This window comes from Fundulus heteroclitus, chromosome 13 (assembly GCF_011125445.2).
Source record: "Fundulus heteroclitus isolate FHET01 chromosome 13, MU-UCD_Fhet_4.1, whole genome shotgun sequence".
NCBI lineage: Eukaryota > Metazoa > Chordata > Actinopteri > Cyprinodontiformes > Fundulidae > Fundulus > Fundulus heteroclitus.
Genome location: NC_046373.1, coordinates 11,180,049 through 11,194,744, shown reverse-complemented (window position 1 = coordinate 11,194,744; position 14,696 = coordinate 11,180,049). Strand labels below are relative to the sequence as shown.

General features: G+C 39.8%; 2 protein-coding genes across 2 annotated transcripts; one reads left to right on the top strand and one right to left on the bottom strand.

The window, feature by feature from the left end:
* Positions 1 to 429: 429 nt before the first annotated feature.
* Positions 430 to 7,616, bottom strand: klhl7 (kelch-like family member 7). Its single transcript, XM_012878894.3, has 12 exons — positions 7,161 to 7,616; positions 6,948 to 7,050; positions 5,136 to 5,229; positions 4,904 to 5,028; positions 4,641 to 4,816; positions 4,287 to 4,461; positions 3,367 to 3,509; positions 2,918 to 3,158; positions 2,588 to 2,789; positions 1,469 to 1,566; positions 1,200 to 1,383; positions 430 to 962 (listed from the first exon to the last, which is right to left on the bottom strand). The coding sequence occupies exons 1-12, from the start codon at positions 7,287 to 7,289 to the stop codon at positions 797 to 799; spliced, it is 1,836 nt and encodes a 611-aa protein (XP_012734348.1). The 5' UTR covers positions 7,290 to 7,616; the 3' UTR covers positions 430 to 796.
* si:ch73-345f18.3 lies at positions 7,248 to 14,461 on the top strand. The gene is made up of 4 exons (XM_036145050.1): positions 7,248 to 7,294; positions 11,885 to 11,966; positions 12,086 to 12,307; positions 12,416 to 14,461. The coding sequence occupies exons 3-4, from the start codon at positions 12,118 to 12,120 to the stop codon at positions 12,811 to 12,813; spliced, it is 588 nt and encodes a 195-aa protein (XP_036000943.1). The 5' UTR covers positions 7,248 to 7,294; positions 11,885 to 11,966; positions 12,086 to 12,117; the 3' UTR covers positions 12,814 to 14,461.
* The last annotated feature ends 235 nt before the right edge of the window (positions 14,462 to 14,696 follow it).

Here is a 14,696-nt window from a genome sequence, read left to right as displayed (position 1 = left end):
ATTAACCCCCTGTTTCAATTATGATTTTTGAGCCCAACTCTCCCAAACAGGGAGAGTCTATAATAAAATATGACAAATCATGACCCCCAAATCAAACCAAAATAAGTATGAGTGACCTCCTGCTGGTAGATAATTTTTATTGGGGACATATAACCATATTTCCTTACAGTGGACTGAGCAGTTTATGGTAAACTATATGAAATAATCAGTTGTCACGGTGGGTAAGGATTAATGTGATTGGAAAACAACGTACTGTGGAACATCTAACTTTTCAAACTTTTTATAAGACCAAAGCTTCAAAAGTGAAAAATGGCAAAGGGGCAAAATTATCATCTTCAATGTGACTTGTGCAATTTCTGAAATATTTTACATTATTGCCTTAACTTTACCAAATATGGTGCTTTTTGCATTTTTATATGAAAAAAAATGTACATCTGAGCAGTAAACAAATTGCATTCCTATCATTTTTATTCCCACTAGTGTAACTGTAAAAACATTAAACTGAAAATAAAAGGTTTACACATGTTCTTCAAAGGCATGGTACATGGCATTATTTACATCATGGGAGCACTAAAGCTTTAGCTTGAAATAAAAACGCACCGTGTAACATAAAAAGCTGCGGATTTAAAATGAATAAAAGTCGAAGATAAATAGAACACAAATCCTCACATGACTAGATTGTTGCGGGTGAAGAAGAAGAAGAAAGGAAAAAGAGATCCCGCCTCTTGTGAGTCAGTCCGGTTGCTTTCAAAGCTGTAAACACACAAGTTAAAATACGCTAAACGTGCTTCTTATCCTACGAGGCGGATGAGGCGGGGGCAGATGAAGAGGCGGAGGATGCAGCGTGAGGCTGAGAGTCTATCAGGTCCATGTCTTCGTCCTCATTCACTCCGCACGTGTCCACCACGCAGATCAGGCAGCTGGTGACGGGGAACGCTCGCACTTTGCTGCAGGTCACCCACCTGACAACAGACGAAGACCATCACAAGATGGTAATCAGCTCTAATGTTTAGAGTTAGTGTCGGTCCCGATTCCCTCCAAGTAACAAAGCTCAAAATAGGAGGAAATGGAACAAATTGTGCGACGATTTGTGGTTGTTTTAGAAATATTTGGGTTGTTCTTTTGCACATGATTCCCATATAAGATATAAGTAGATATAAAAAAAACAGCAGTTTTGGAAAGTAAGCTACTGTACCAACCTGTCGGTTTCAGTGTGGTACTCCAGGACGTGGCCGAGCCGACCCACCCCCTGAAAGCCCGCCAGCACATAGATCGCATCGCCAACCGCCGCGCACTTCACTGTCACGCCCCTCCATGGCATCGGGGAGGCGGATCGCCACTCGTTGCTGGCAATGTCGTAATATTCCACCGAGTCCAGCCCACCTACGAGAACCCAAAAAAACATCCTTTTAAAACGGACGGCGGGCTTAACGGCGTCCCGCTCCTTCTTGGTCACTGCGGCGGTTACCTAAAGGGCCCTGGCCCCCGACCGCGTAGATCCTGTTGTTGACGACCACCAGTCCGTGGTTCTTCCTGGCCTCTTTCATCCCACACAGCTCTCTCCATCTGAAAGGCACAATTAGAGTGTGGGAGAAAATATTCACCGGCTACTTGTTAGAATCTAAAGGCTACTGGTTTGAGGAAGCTTTTTATTTTATTTTTTTTTCATAGAAATTTACAGGATAAACTAAAATTTCTCAAGTCTCCTCTGTGTGAAATGTATTATTCCGGTTTCCTGGACTTTTGGCAGGATAAACAATTTGAATGAAATGTAATCTTAAAAACACATTCTGGCGTTATGCATGAAAAGCATAATGACCTGTTTGTATAGGTATGTACTCGGTAAAAGCCTAATTTGTTCTCTCTTCCATGGCTCATTTTGTTCTTCCAGCTTATGTTCGACATGTTTCTTATGTGATATTTCGACAGCTATTCTATACAGATTCTGCAGTAGGAGGGCCTTTTTTTTAGAGTTTTGCATCTGGGTTCTTGTGAAGTATGAAATATTCAGGCTAGAAATGTTTGTTATAGTTTTACCTCCAGTATGTTAAGGCCTTAAACCTTGTTTATGGACGGATCGAGGTCCAAATTGCTATACCACACTCAACAGACGTAATCTCTACTGACTAACTGCTCTTTATGCTGCCAGGAAAATATAGATATTAGAGGTATTTTGGTCACTGACTGGCTAACTAGCATAATATGAGCCCCATTTGTTTTTCTTTTCCTGACAAAATTTAAAGTTAGATGAGTGTGTATCAAAATATGCATGTTTGTTGCCTTTTGAGCAGAATGGTGAAAACAGTGCGAGGTGGTAGCAGTGTAATCCGTGGAGGAGTCGTGATTACTTTCAATTACATCCTCCAAAACAGCTGTTTTGTTTCGCTGTGATTTGTTTGTCGAAATATGGCAATGTAAATATGTTTGTGGGAACCGTATCACATATAATTTTGAATATGTGCCACAAATCATTGTTACACATATGAAGAAGCGAAATGACAAAACGTCACTTAGTTTTTGCCACGACTACAGTGACGGTCGTGGAAACTGTGTGACCCCCCTCCTGACTCAGACACGTCGTACTCACTGTTGTGTGCTGGGGTCGTACGCCTCGAAGTTGTTGAGGATCCTCCCAGAGACGTTATTGCCCACCGTTCCTCCGCACACGTAAATGAGTCCGTTGGCCTCGACGGAGCCGTGGCTGCAGCGGGCCAACAGCATGCTGGTCTTCACCTGCCACGACTCTGTCCTTGTGTCATAACACTCGAAAAGGTCCAATGCGGAGCTGCCTGCAGACACAAATGAGTACAGTGCTGAAATCCACTGACGACAAGCATCATACGACTCAAATTAATCCACTTTCTGCAACCCTATTAGTGGAAATAAGAAGCCTCAGTCCGGCATCTGAAGTGCTTACCCACTTCTGACCCCCCCGATGTATAGATCTTGCCCTGAGAAGCGCAAGCAGCCAGGCTGTCGCGAGGCGTGGGTGGACCCAGCTTGGAATACCAGCTGTCTTTCAGAACATTGTAGCAATCCATGCGCTTGATGGGGAAGAGCTGCGAACCCCCCAGGATGTACACCACGTTGTCCCAGAAGATGGCGGTGGCGTCGCGGCGCTTCTCGAAGGGGCAGCGGATGTCTGTCCAGGTGGAGTCCTGCACGGTAAATACTGACGCTTCACCACTTTGATCCGAAAATACCCGCTTTTATAAAGCCATGGGCAATGATGAGCTGCTCTTTAGGACTTAACCGACTCATGCTTCTGCACAAACCTAAACGTTGCGATATGTGCACCGAATGAGTGCACATAACCATAATGAGCTGCACTGCTGCTCAGATCGGTCTTGGTGTAGAACGTAATACCTTGGGGTTAAAGTAGCGGCAGGATTGAGGCTGTGAGCCTCCAAACAAGGCGATGCGATAGTCATGCTTCTTGCGTCGGGGCCGACTGTTCTCTCCCAGGTCCTCTCGGTCCTCCAGAGACAGCAGATGGTAACGCATCCCACCTTGGAGAAAAGAAGCAGCTTTTGTACGGAATGCTAATCTTAACGAATGCTGTTCTTCTCGATTAAAACACACATCTTAAAGTGGTCATTGTTCGTTTTGTTTAACCTTTCAGAAACATATTTCACTGCTACTTAAATGCACAATTTCTATATGTGATTAATTTGGGGTTTTGAAAAACCCATTTGAAATGGGTTATAATTGTATTTAAAATGTTTCTTGTGCACAATTTGGGATTATTTAATTCAAAATTGCACATGCACACAAATACATACGTGCACCCCAGCTAATATTTGGATAAATGTCCCTGCACCAACTGCAGATAATCTACACCAACTGCATTACCTGGATGATTACTCTTCACTCTTCCTGGCAGAATGACCAGAGTTCATTGCACAGACCCAGCTTTAAGCACACATCACAACTAGAATGGCCACGAACTCGAACCTATTGTGGATTTTTTTTGTAACATGCTTAAAAGCCGGGCGTGTGGCGGGAATCTAAAGAGAGCGGTCAAAATTATCCCAGAAGGCAAGTGTGTGGATGAGGTGTAACTCTAAAGGGACGTTTTACTAAATAGTAGTGAGGCTGTATGTATGCGTTTGAGCCATTATGTATCATTTTAAAGGTGTGGATTAGAGAATATCCTCCCTGAATGATATCACACAGGTTAAACGCATGATTAAATTCCCCAAATTAAAATGACATTAATCCTCATAACGAGTGCGTGTCAACTACTGGCCAGCACAGTAAGCCTCTGCCCCCCCCCCCCCACTCACTGATGACCATCTTGAGGCACTGTGGGTTGTCCTGGATGAGCGGCTCTGCCTGCACGGTCTTCGACAGGAAGGTTTTGGAGACCAGCGGGAAGCGGACGCACCCCAGCACCTCCACCATGTACTGCTTCCTGTTGCACACGTCGTATTTCAGCCAACGCACTGCCGCATCATAAATCTAAACACAAACGCACCAGCAGAGCACAAAAAAAACCCAAAGTCACACGGTTTTAAAGTTTTTTTTAACAAGATTTATTCCTATATTCTGTTGTACCCTGATGAAAGCCTGAAGCCCTAAAAGTGTCAGACTGTGTTAGAAACATTAATAAGGTAAAGATTAAATGAATTTGTGTTTACCTGAGCCTCAGCACGAACTGTGAGTTTGTCTTGGTGCAGCAAATATGCGAGCTGTGTAACATCCAGCTGTAAGAACTCATCCAGTTTGTAGACTTCTGTAAAATGGAGCTGGAAAAAGTCTTCGGCTGCGGCTTTCAGCTCAGGACAGTCCATGCAGTCCGCTAAGGCTGAAATCCCTGCAGAGGGACAGAAAGACCAAAACCATGAATGCGACTAGAGTCGTTGTAATTTGCTGGAGTTGGATCTGTAGTTAAAGCGCGTACCCAGGCAGTTTGTGGCGTCGATCTGTCCTTTAAGGAACTCCACACACATCTTCTTCACCGGCTCAATCTGGTACTGGTTGGCTGCATCCAGCAACGACTGAACGTTGCTGCTGTTCACAGAGATTCTGACGCACAGAAATGTCTCTTTTAGAGAAATCAGAACTTTCCTTGATGAAACTACAAGCTAATTATTTCTGAGGAACACAACAGGCATTTTATGTCAGAATCTTACTTTGCTGTGTAAATGAATTCAATCAGCAGCTCAATGATCTCAGGCTCCGCACTCTTCAGCTCCACCTCATGAGACATGGATTCCATCATTCTGGCTGCACATAAAAACAAATTGATAAATACATCATTCAAAAGAAAAACAGAGGCAAACCATTAACCCCACAGTAGATGCTCTTGCATGTTTCATGAACTGGGTTTATTACAAAAGTTAAATAAATATTATTCTCTTTACTAAGTTTTGAGACAAAAATAGTATTTTCTGTTGAAATATACTCCCTTTACCTAAATATGCGCATAATGTGGGCCAAGGAATCCCTGGTAAAACCGAATATGAGTCAGGAAAAGAGGCATAGCAAGTTCAGATGTGAATCCCCTTTTATTTCAGTACAGAAAGGACAGTTGTTCTTTTTACCCAAATATGAAACGCATTTAAACCTTATTGGACAAAATCCTTCTTAAGTGATAGGGATATTTAAGCCTGATTTTGGCACAGAAAACTAAAAAAAAAAACATTTAATACAGTTATCCTCACAAATCTTTGCTATTCATGAAACTCTGAATATTTTGCTATTAAAGTAAGAAAATATCTACACTGTAAAACATGGAATTAAAACAACATAGTGTAATGTTTAGCCACTGGTGGCACTAGACTTGTAACTTCTGGGTTTAGCGACTCTAAAGGCCACAGGCAACGCTGCACTCTCACATAATAAACAGTCCCCCTCTGTGCTTTGGAATCTGATAGCAGACCAGTTTGGACCAGCAGACTGAGAAGTCACAGAGTTATCTTTAAAGACAAGGCCACATTCACCCCTCTAGATTAAATCCTACATCAGAGAACCAAATATTGTCTGATCAGGTAAGTGTCACACCTGTTTTGTTGTTAGACTGCCATAACCTAGAATGGGTCATGTGACCTAGAGCAGCGCCTTAGGTCACATGACCCATTCAGTGACAGATCCAACCCTCTCAAGCTACATAGGCGGGTTCTTGAGAATGTTACTTTAATATTATTAATCTTATTGCTTTTACTTTTAAATTCCCTAATTAATGAAATGTAATTTTATGTTTTATCTTTATCTATGTTCAGTGCCATTTCTAGCATTAGAATTTTTCATATTGTTTATATCTGTCATCAGCTCTCCCTTATTACAAATAAAAGGTGTGTAGCAATTTGCCTTATATTTAACTGTACAAAAAGTTCTATAAATGCGATTCTATAAATACAATTTAACAGAGGTAATCAAATGCCTGAACATGTATTCTTACATCCCCTGATGGTCTTAATGACACTATTTGATAGTCTATCTTGACTAACTAATGTATGTTGACAGTAAAAAAGAAAACAGCTGGGTAATAAAGTATATATTTTGTAATTGCAGGGTTTTAATTGAAGCATTTGAAGAAAAAAATAGCTACGTAGTTTTGAAAGATTTTTACATACATGCGTTACAGCCTTATACCATGCACATGAAGAGGAAAAAGGAATAGAAAGATATACCCAAAATAACTCTGATTAGTTGCTTATGCCAACGACATCAGAGTAGGTACGGAAGCTTACTTGTTGAGGGTATATTTCATGATTAAATGACGCACAACAAAACATAAAAAAAAAAAAAAAAAAAATAGCTGCCCATGCTATGTTGCTCTATACATTACAACCTGTCCTATATTTAAAGAGAGATTGATTTTACAGAAGGGTCTGCTTTGTGGCTTTAAACAGATTTCCAATGTGGTACAGAATCAAATGTTTAATACTCATGCATTTTGCATCCATCCACCCCAATATGAACATTTTGTGTGTGATGATTACTGGTAAACATGAGGCTGAAGAAGTGGCTGGCAGCAGCGAGGACCACTCTGTGGGCAGCGAAGTGTTTCCCCTGAACCACCAGGGTGACGTCACAGAGCGTACCCTGGAGGTGAACACCAAACACAGCTGGAAGTTATTATGTTTGGAAACGGACAGGCACGGGCACACACACCTCCCCCATGCAAAGACACTTTACAAAACAAATCTTTGCACCTGTTTCCTCAGAGCGTTCATGCCTGTCATGATGCTGGAAAGTTGCCTGTACTCTTCTTTAGAGGCAGACTTCCTCTCACTTTTCTTCTTGGCGTTTGCTGCCTTCTCCGGAGAGGCCACCCCCGTCATGTCAGGTACACAATTGTCCGACTAGTTCACGTAAAGGCAACAGCGGGCTCAGCTACACAGCCAGCGGCGTGTGGCTTTTGTTGTCGCTCAGCAACCACTGGCAATTGTCTTGCACACAAAGACAACAACTTGTTTTAAACGTCTAAAATTAAAAGGCGAGGGTTAGATGTTGGCTTTCTTGGTGCGGTTGCTAGGACATAAACCAGTCCCCTCTTATCGGCAGTTTAAAACGTTAATTTAAGAGATTTACACGGAACATTTAGCAGGCTCGTGCTAAGGTTAGCTTAACGCCTCCCTTCTATGGCCGTCTTCTTCTCCTTCCTCGCGCTGCCACAGAAGTTCCATTACGGCGTTATGCCGCCCCCTTCTGTCTGAGTTTAACAAGAGCAACGTAGCGACAGGATTTTGATTTAAATGAATGTGTATATATTACAGAAACAGATACATTCAACACTATTTGTTAAAATGTTTATGATAATGAATTACATTTTTCCACAATTAAATCTGTCATTGTAATAACGATTCATTAAATGTGTATTACATGTTTAGGTAGTTTTTCTTTTATGTAATTATGTTTTACGATTAATTCCTTGTCCAATGTTGCGGTGTATATTAAATTCCTTATATTTGTCAACCTTAACCATTCAAGCTATCGGGTAAGGATGATTAGACGGGGTGATGGGTCTGTGGATGAGTTTCTGAGCCATTCAGATGTTAGGGTCTATGACAACCCAAAGTGAACAAGTAACTTCATGATGAACAGAAGCTCAGAAATATTAAATATATCCAAACACTAATATCATTAGATATGGTTTTAAAATGCAGTTACTTTAGGTTTTAATGAATGGTTTCAATACTTCAATAATTTTATTGTGTTTTTAAATAAATATTTGACATTTCAGTAACTATGCATCTGTCATGTATTTCTTCCAGTTTTTTTTCTCTTTTTTTTCTTTTAATGATCATACCTCTAAATGTTCACTCAGCAAATTCTATATGTATTGGGATCTGGAAAATAATAATGTAAAGGAGACTTCTTTTGGAAAATATCACATAGACCTTCCACCTACAATAGTACTTTAAATTATTTATTCTATTAAAATGACTTAGACTTAGACTTAGACAGACTTAGACACTTAGACTTAGACAACTTTATTTGTCATTTGGTATGCACAAAGTGCGTACAGAACGAAATTTCGTTTCGTACAGCTTTTGTAAATCGCAGTAGATGTTAAATTACAGTTTTAGGTGCGGCAGAGATTTAGAAGTAAACAGTAGATTTTAAATAATATACAGTATACAAACAATTGAAATGTAACAAAAAAGAGACATTATTTATGTACAGATTGGATTGTGCAGGGGCATTTGTGCATGAATGCATTTGTTTGTGCAATTTTAAGACTAGGAGTCCGATAGCATTTGTAATGCTATATGAGCTGCAATGATGCAAAAATGGGAAAAAAATGCAAATTTGTAAATATATGAGCTGCAATGATGCTAAAATGTGCAAAAAATGCAAATGTTGTGCAGAGTTTGTGGGTTGTAGTTTAGCAGTTCAACGGCAGTTTAACAGTCTGATGTTAATAAAATAAAATAATAGTCATGTATACCACATGAAATAGAAATGCATTATAAAGATTAAAATCTTGTACATCCTATGTGATATACAGATTTTTTTAAGGGATTTCACAACCCTAACCTTTTTGGGGGACTTTCGTTCAATTAGATATTAATATCTGTAGGCTGTTAGCAATGAAGCCAAAGTCCTGGAAGACCTGTCTATGTAAGAATTTTTGACTCAGAAGATCACTTGCGTATAAGCGGCTTTAAGTTCTAAATTCACGTGACTTCTTAAAAATAAAAAAGTTGAAGATCTCTACTCTGATAAACCCTTACATTGACTTTAGAAAACTCGTAAGTAGTGACAAGATAAATGTGGGTCCTTGGCTAACTTTGTTTTTGTTTTTAATCACAGACACATTTTTAATTGATAATTGATTAGGGGAACTTTAGGTCAATAGCTACTTGTGGCAGCTTCCATACTCACGAAGACCATACACTTTGAATGCTAGTTTCGTTTGTCTTTCCTATTTTGAAGAATAATAGAAATCAGCCTTTGTAAATCAGGATTTTTAAATAAAACTACTTAGATACGCTACTTGAAAGAGCAACGAATGCATAAAAAGCTTCAGTTTTTTTTTATTTAACACCAATAGGTATCCATTTTGATCATTTTCACAAGGACACGTCTTTACATGCGCATCTTTCTATCTAAATAAATGTAGTCAAATTAGTATATTTTTTTAAATAATTGTGGATGGTTTTCAATTTCTCTGTACGATTATACTGCAATAAAATCTCTTTTACCTATCTTATCGAGGGTGCCAATAAACGACGAGGTTGCGCCATTCCTGGCGTTCACCTGTTGCTGCACCTGTCGCACTTTATCGCACCTTGGCTGCAACGTTCACACACAACAGGGAAGCTTTTTTTTCCGGGGCCGCGTGACACTTACGTCATGTAGGAATGTGGAGGACGACAAAAAAAAGTTAATGAAAAAAACAATAGGTGACCTGAAAACAAGCTAAGGGACCCAGAAGCCGGTGAAAATGCTCCGTCTCCTTTGCTGCTGCTGCGTTTCCAGCGACAACGCCAACGAGGTATGCTCTCGGTACATTGCGCCGAGGTTTCATTGAAATTCTCGCGAGTAAAAACGGAACAATGTGAGAGAAATGTCTGGCTTCAGTGGTGTTTTCTCCAATGTGTCAGTTTAACTAGTATGAGACCTATAAGGCACGTTTAGAGCTATCGTCTATTAGTTAAAATTAGGTGCATATTTTTTACTCGAGAGGCTTTAAACAAAACTGTTCTCATTAAATCTTAATTTCTTTGGGATAAGCAAGTTAGTTATTCTGTGTGTCTTGTTTACTTGCTGGGCTGCTATGTACATTTATCGACATCCCTGGTATAAACTGTAAAAATGCTTTCAGACTTCAAGTCTCAATTTCAGATTATTAATGCAGTGCAGAAAAACAAAAAACAAATGACAAGACTGTTGTTTTTGCCACAATTACAGATGGTGCAGTTGTCAGCACCTTTGCTGCTGGAACCTTATAGCTACAATCTTCAGCATTTAGTTTTCTCATAAAACATTTCATAAGACTGGAGCATGCCGAGACTTTGATCATTTCTTTTCCTAAAAATTAATGTAGGCTATTTAACTAGGGACTGAGATGGTCATAAAGGGGATTTTATTTATCTTAAGCTACGTCCAGCCTAGTTCATTATATGTTACATATTTATTTACAAACAGGTTCTTGATCCAATAGAGAATTATTTACACTGTCTCTTACGTGCTAATGTCTATTTGCACAGTTTAGGTTCTTGTGGAGTATTTGCCTAATACATTCATGCAATTGCACAGTAATTTACATCTTTCTGTAAAATGGCTGCGATCTGTCTTTTTGAGTCGAACGTGGCCGATTGATGATCATGATATGCATGCTCTATTTGCTGACAGAGTGCACCGCAGCATTATTTATAATGTTCTGGTATCTCAAAGAGGTCATCTTAGAGTCGATGTGTGAGAAGAGGATTGTGGGTAAAATAAGAGCCATCCTGATTAATAACCTGTGTAACCCTCTTCATGAGGCGGCCTGGCAGCTGGGCAGCCCTTTCAGCCAGCGGCTCATACCATCAAAGAGGCGGACTGAGCGGATCAGACGATCACTTTTACTTCTGCTATTAGACTCTGCAATGAGAAGCAATCATATTCATGGAATATTATGTCCGTTTACTAGTTATGTTAATACTATTACTACTACTATTTGCATTGCTACTTGTATTAATATTATAGCTGCTACTACCGTTATTATTGCAGCAGCCATCATAATTACAACTCTTCTGCTATTCTTAACACAACTGTTATTATTACTGCTGTTATCACTGTTCCTTTTTCTAGTTATTGTCTTTTTGTCGTATTTTGTATTGAGCCATGCGGCTAATGGAGCTCCCTGTCCCGACGGTCAGTAATAGCTTATGCCTTGCACCTTTTGTGAGGTTGGAAGAGAAACAGGCCCACAGCATCACTGATCCCCCTCCAGATCTAACAAGGGGTGCTTTTCAACAAATTTGGACATTTCATAAATCCACCTGAAGTGTTTGTTGATGAAAAGCTGTCTTAGACCCATCTGACCAAACAATATAGTTTTGTTTGTTACTGAAAACAGAAAAGGCTTTATTTTTTATTATTGTTCCAAAACAGCCTGTCTGTATGTAAATGGGGGTTTAAAGGTTTTTACGAAGACCTGATGACTCCAAGTTTCTACTTTGTACCATGTGCTAGAGTATGTTCACTAGTTTGATCTTCCCCGGATCTCTTACCAATTTAGAAAATGATATATTAAATTTGCAAATTACATTAATTGCATCTAATTTGAAGGAAATTAAATGTCATCAATAATTTCCTACTGCTGATTTTAATAAAAGATGAATATATCTTGGGACATTGGAACCATCTTTATGAGGGGGGGGGGGGATGAAATGAGAACTACACTGCATGTGTGTAAATATGAGGAACATATCTTCTGTTTCAGAGGCAGCCTCTGCTGCAGCCTGGATCTCCACCTGAAGTGAATGGAGCTGAATCAGCCAGACAGACCCCCTCAGCTCACAGCGGTAAACCACGTCTGGGTTTCACACCAGCACTGAACTGGTTTAGGAATTCCATCATATTCTACTTCTTCCTTTTTATCTTAGCCTGCTTTCCTTGCGTTTTTTTTGTGTGCAATGCACAGAGACAGAGGCTGCGATAAGGACTGGACAGCTGATGATGAGGCGGGTGAATGTGCCAGAGTTGGACCTGAGGTTTACTGAAATGGCAGAGACCTTCAACGAGCAGCAGAAACACTATGAAGCCATGGTTGGACACATCAGACAGCTGAAACAGAGCTGTGACAGTACGGATGCTGAAAGCCTGGCTTTTGCAGAATGCATAGGGAAGATTAGCAAGCAGCAGGGTGAGCAGCAAACCTTTCATTCAAAGCAGCATGATAAGCAGATGTTTCTTTATTCTTTTTTTTTTTTTTTTTGGTTGCTGTAATTTCTCTCCACCTTTCGGTCAGCAGAGACCACATACAGAGTGTCTTTGAAGATGAAAGGCTATGACTTCTCCCTCACCTTGGATCCTGTGGGCCCAGAAGGAGAAGCCGAGGAGGACCCGGTGCCCTCGAGTCTGCAGTCGGCACAGAATGAAGTCAGGGGCATTTCTAACGGCGCTAAAGCCACCATCTCAAAGGGCACAACCCTTCTGCAGCTGGTCGAATGGCTGCTCCGGAGCCACAGTCGGATGGCTGAGCAAGTGAAGGGGGCAGCAGAAACTTACCAAGAACAAGGAAGGCTGAATAGAAACCTGGAGGAGAACATAAAGGAAGTGAGGCGGGCTAAGGCGTTATCGCACCAATACAAGCAACAAGCTGGGGAGGTTTACAAGGAGGCTGCGGAGATAGCAGGGATTGGTGTATAAGTTCTGCAGCTTTCATATAGTTCATTTAAAACGTTGAAAAATCACGTATTTCTGTATGTGTTGTTATTCTTATCAACAACAGCTAAATCACAAGTTTTAGGAATGTGCTGCCGTTTCCACCGTGCTTGCTGCAAGATCCTAAAATCTTTATTTCAAACGTATTTTTTAAACGTTCACACAGAAGAAAAATTAACAAAAACAGTTGCCTGTGGGTATGAATGTGCATAAAGTGCTGGTGCAAAGACCGACCTCGTAGAGAGACCAAATGACTGAGCAAAATGTTGCATGCATTTGCGTTTTTTCAAAGGGGCAGCAGCCACTTTGCCAAATTTATTATTGTCAAACGGTTTTAATGCATGGCCCCTGAAATATTATAGCATGCGAAATATCACTTCCAAGCAGTATTTTGCAGATGCCACATTGCGCACACACTGACACGGCGATGGCAGCTGCAAATAGGATATATTGCACAGCTCTAGTAGTTACTCTACTAACTATGAGCCTAAGGTTTATGAATAGTAGATGAAAAATTCTTTCAAATTAAAGCTGGAATCTATTCAGGACAAGTGTGACCATTACTATACAGAGAAAAATAAATATAGTTTAAAGTTATTAATCTTGTTAGTTTAATAATAGTTGGCCCCTCTTTCCCAACTTTACAGTGAAATGATGGACTTCATCTGAGAAATAGGAAACCAGGTCTCCGTAGTTTGTTAAATACTGTTTACCTAATAAATAATGTAAAGTGGAACTGGGGTCGCAAATCCAGTTCTTATGAGAGCTTCATACTACGTAAGTATTGTATGAAGTTAGTACCACTTCACCTATGCAAATATAAAGGTAGCACATGCCCAATTAAAGAGGATTTCTTCATTGCTAACAGAGTAGTGGTGAGTTTTAGACTTTACTCCAACACGGATCATCCTCAAGAAGCTATAAAGACCACCAGATCTATTTTATTTGAAAGGTCATTCAGCACCATAGCATGCTGATTATTTACAGAAATCAATTACACTTTGTTGCAAATTTGGTTAAGTTTGAAAATATATAGGTTTTACCTTGTCTGTCAGTTGTTGGACCCACATTATGTTTTGAAGCTTGTTTAAAAGGCGTTTAAATTGACGTTTTGCCTCTTTCTCATTTTTATCATTTTACTTTTCACATTTTTTTCACATTCTTTTCACAATGTTTTGTCTCTGTTGCCATCTCCTGAAACTAGTTTTGCTGGAGGACAAAAAAAGAAAAGAAAAAAACGAGGTCTTAAAAACTCTGAAATGCAGTCTTTTCAATTTTGGGTCTTGACGTTTCTTCATTATTTCCAGATTGTCCTTATTGGTATTTTTTTTTATATACGTTTTAAAAGTTAGCATTTATTCATTATTTTCTTTTGTTTTGTAATTAATGTTAAATTCATGCCACCTTCAATTTAAATAATGGCATCAAACAGTCTTAAATTTACCTTAAAATTAGCAGAAACCCCAGTTTAATATTTCAGCATTTTTTTAAAGATTGGATTTTTCAGAAACGTTTCATACATCTTATATGCTATGTTTCTGTATTTCCCCCTCAGTTGGCAAAACTTATTGTCAAATAATAAAAGTGTATCTATATAAATTTGCCATTTTATATTTGGGATCCTCCAGGGGTCACAAGGCGGAATACAACAATAAATTAATACATTTTGAGGTAATGTCCTTTTTTTTATCTCATGTACGTTCTTTTATGTTCCTTTGATGTAACTGTTTTATTGGATGATGAAATCTATGGCCCACAGACCTTTTGGACCACAGACATGAATACGTAGACGCCGCGTCCTCGGGTGAGAGGCGTGCCGACAGAGCGGCCATCTTAGGTCAGACCTAGCTGCGCTCAGAGAGAATACA

Bases quoted from the DNA above. Each gene is read 5' to 3' on its own strand.
- klhl7 (XM_012878894.3), bottom strand. From the start codon at position 7,289: ATGACGGGGGTGGCCTCTCCGGAGAAGGCAGCAAACGCCAAGAAGAAA. The intron at 2,790-2,917 runs GTAAGCACTTCA...TTGTGTCTGCAG, and splicing joins ATCGGGGGGGTCAGAAGTGG to GCAGCTCCGCATTGGACCTT. The intron at 963-1,199 runs GTTGGTACAGTA...GTCTGTTGTCAG, and splicing joins TACCACACTGAAACCGACAG to GTGGGTGACCTGCAGCAAAG.
- si:ch73-345f18.3 (XM_036145050.1), top strand. From the start codon at position 12,118: ATGATGAGGCGGGTGAATGTGCCAGAGTTGGACCTGAGGTTTACTGAA. The intron at 12,308-12,415 runs GTGAGCAGCAAA...TTCGGTCAGCAG, and splicing joins GAAGATTAGCAAGCAGCAGG to AGACCACATACAGAGTGTCT.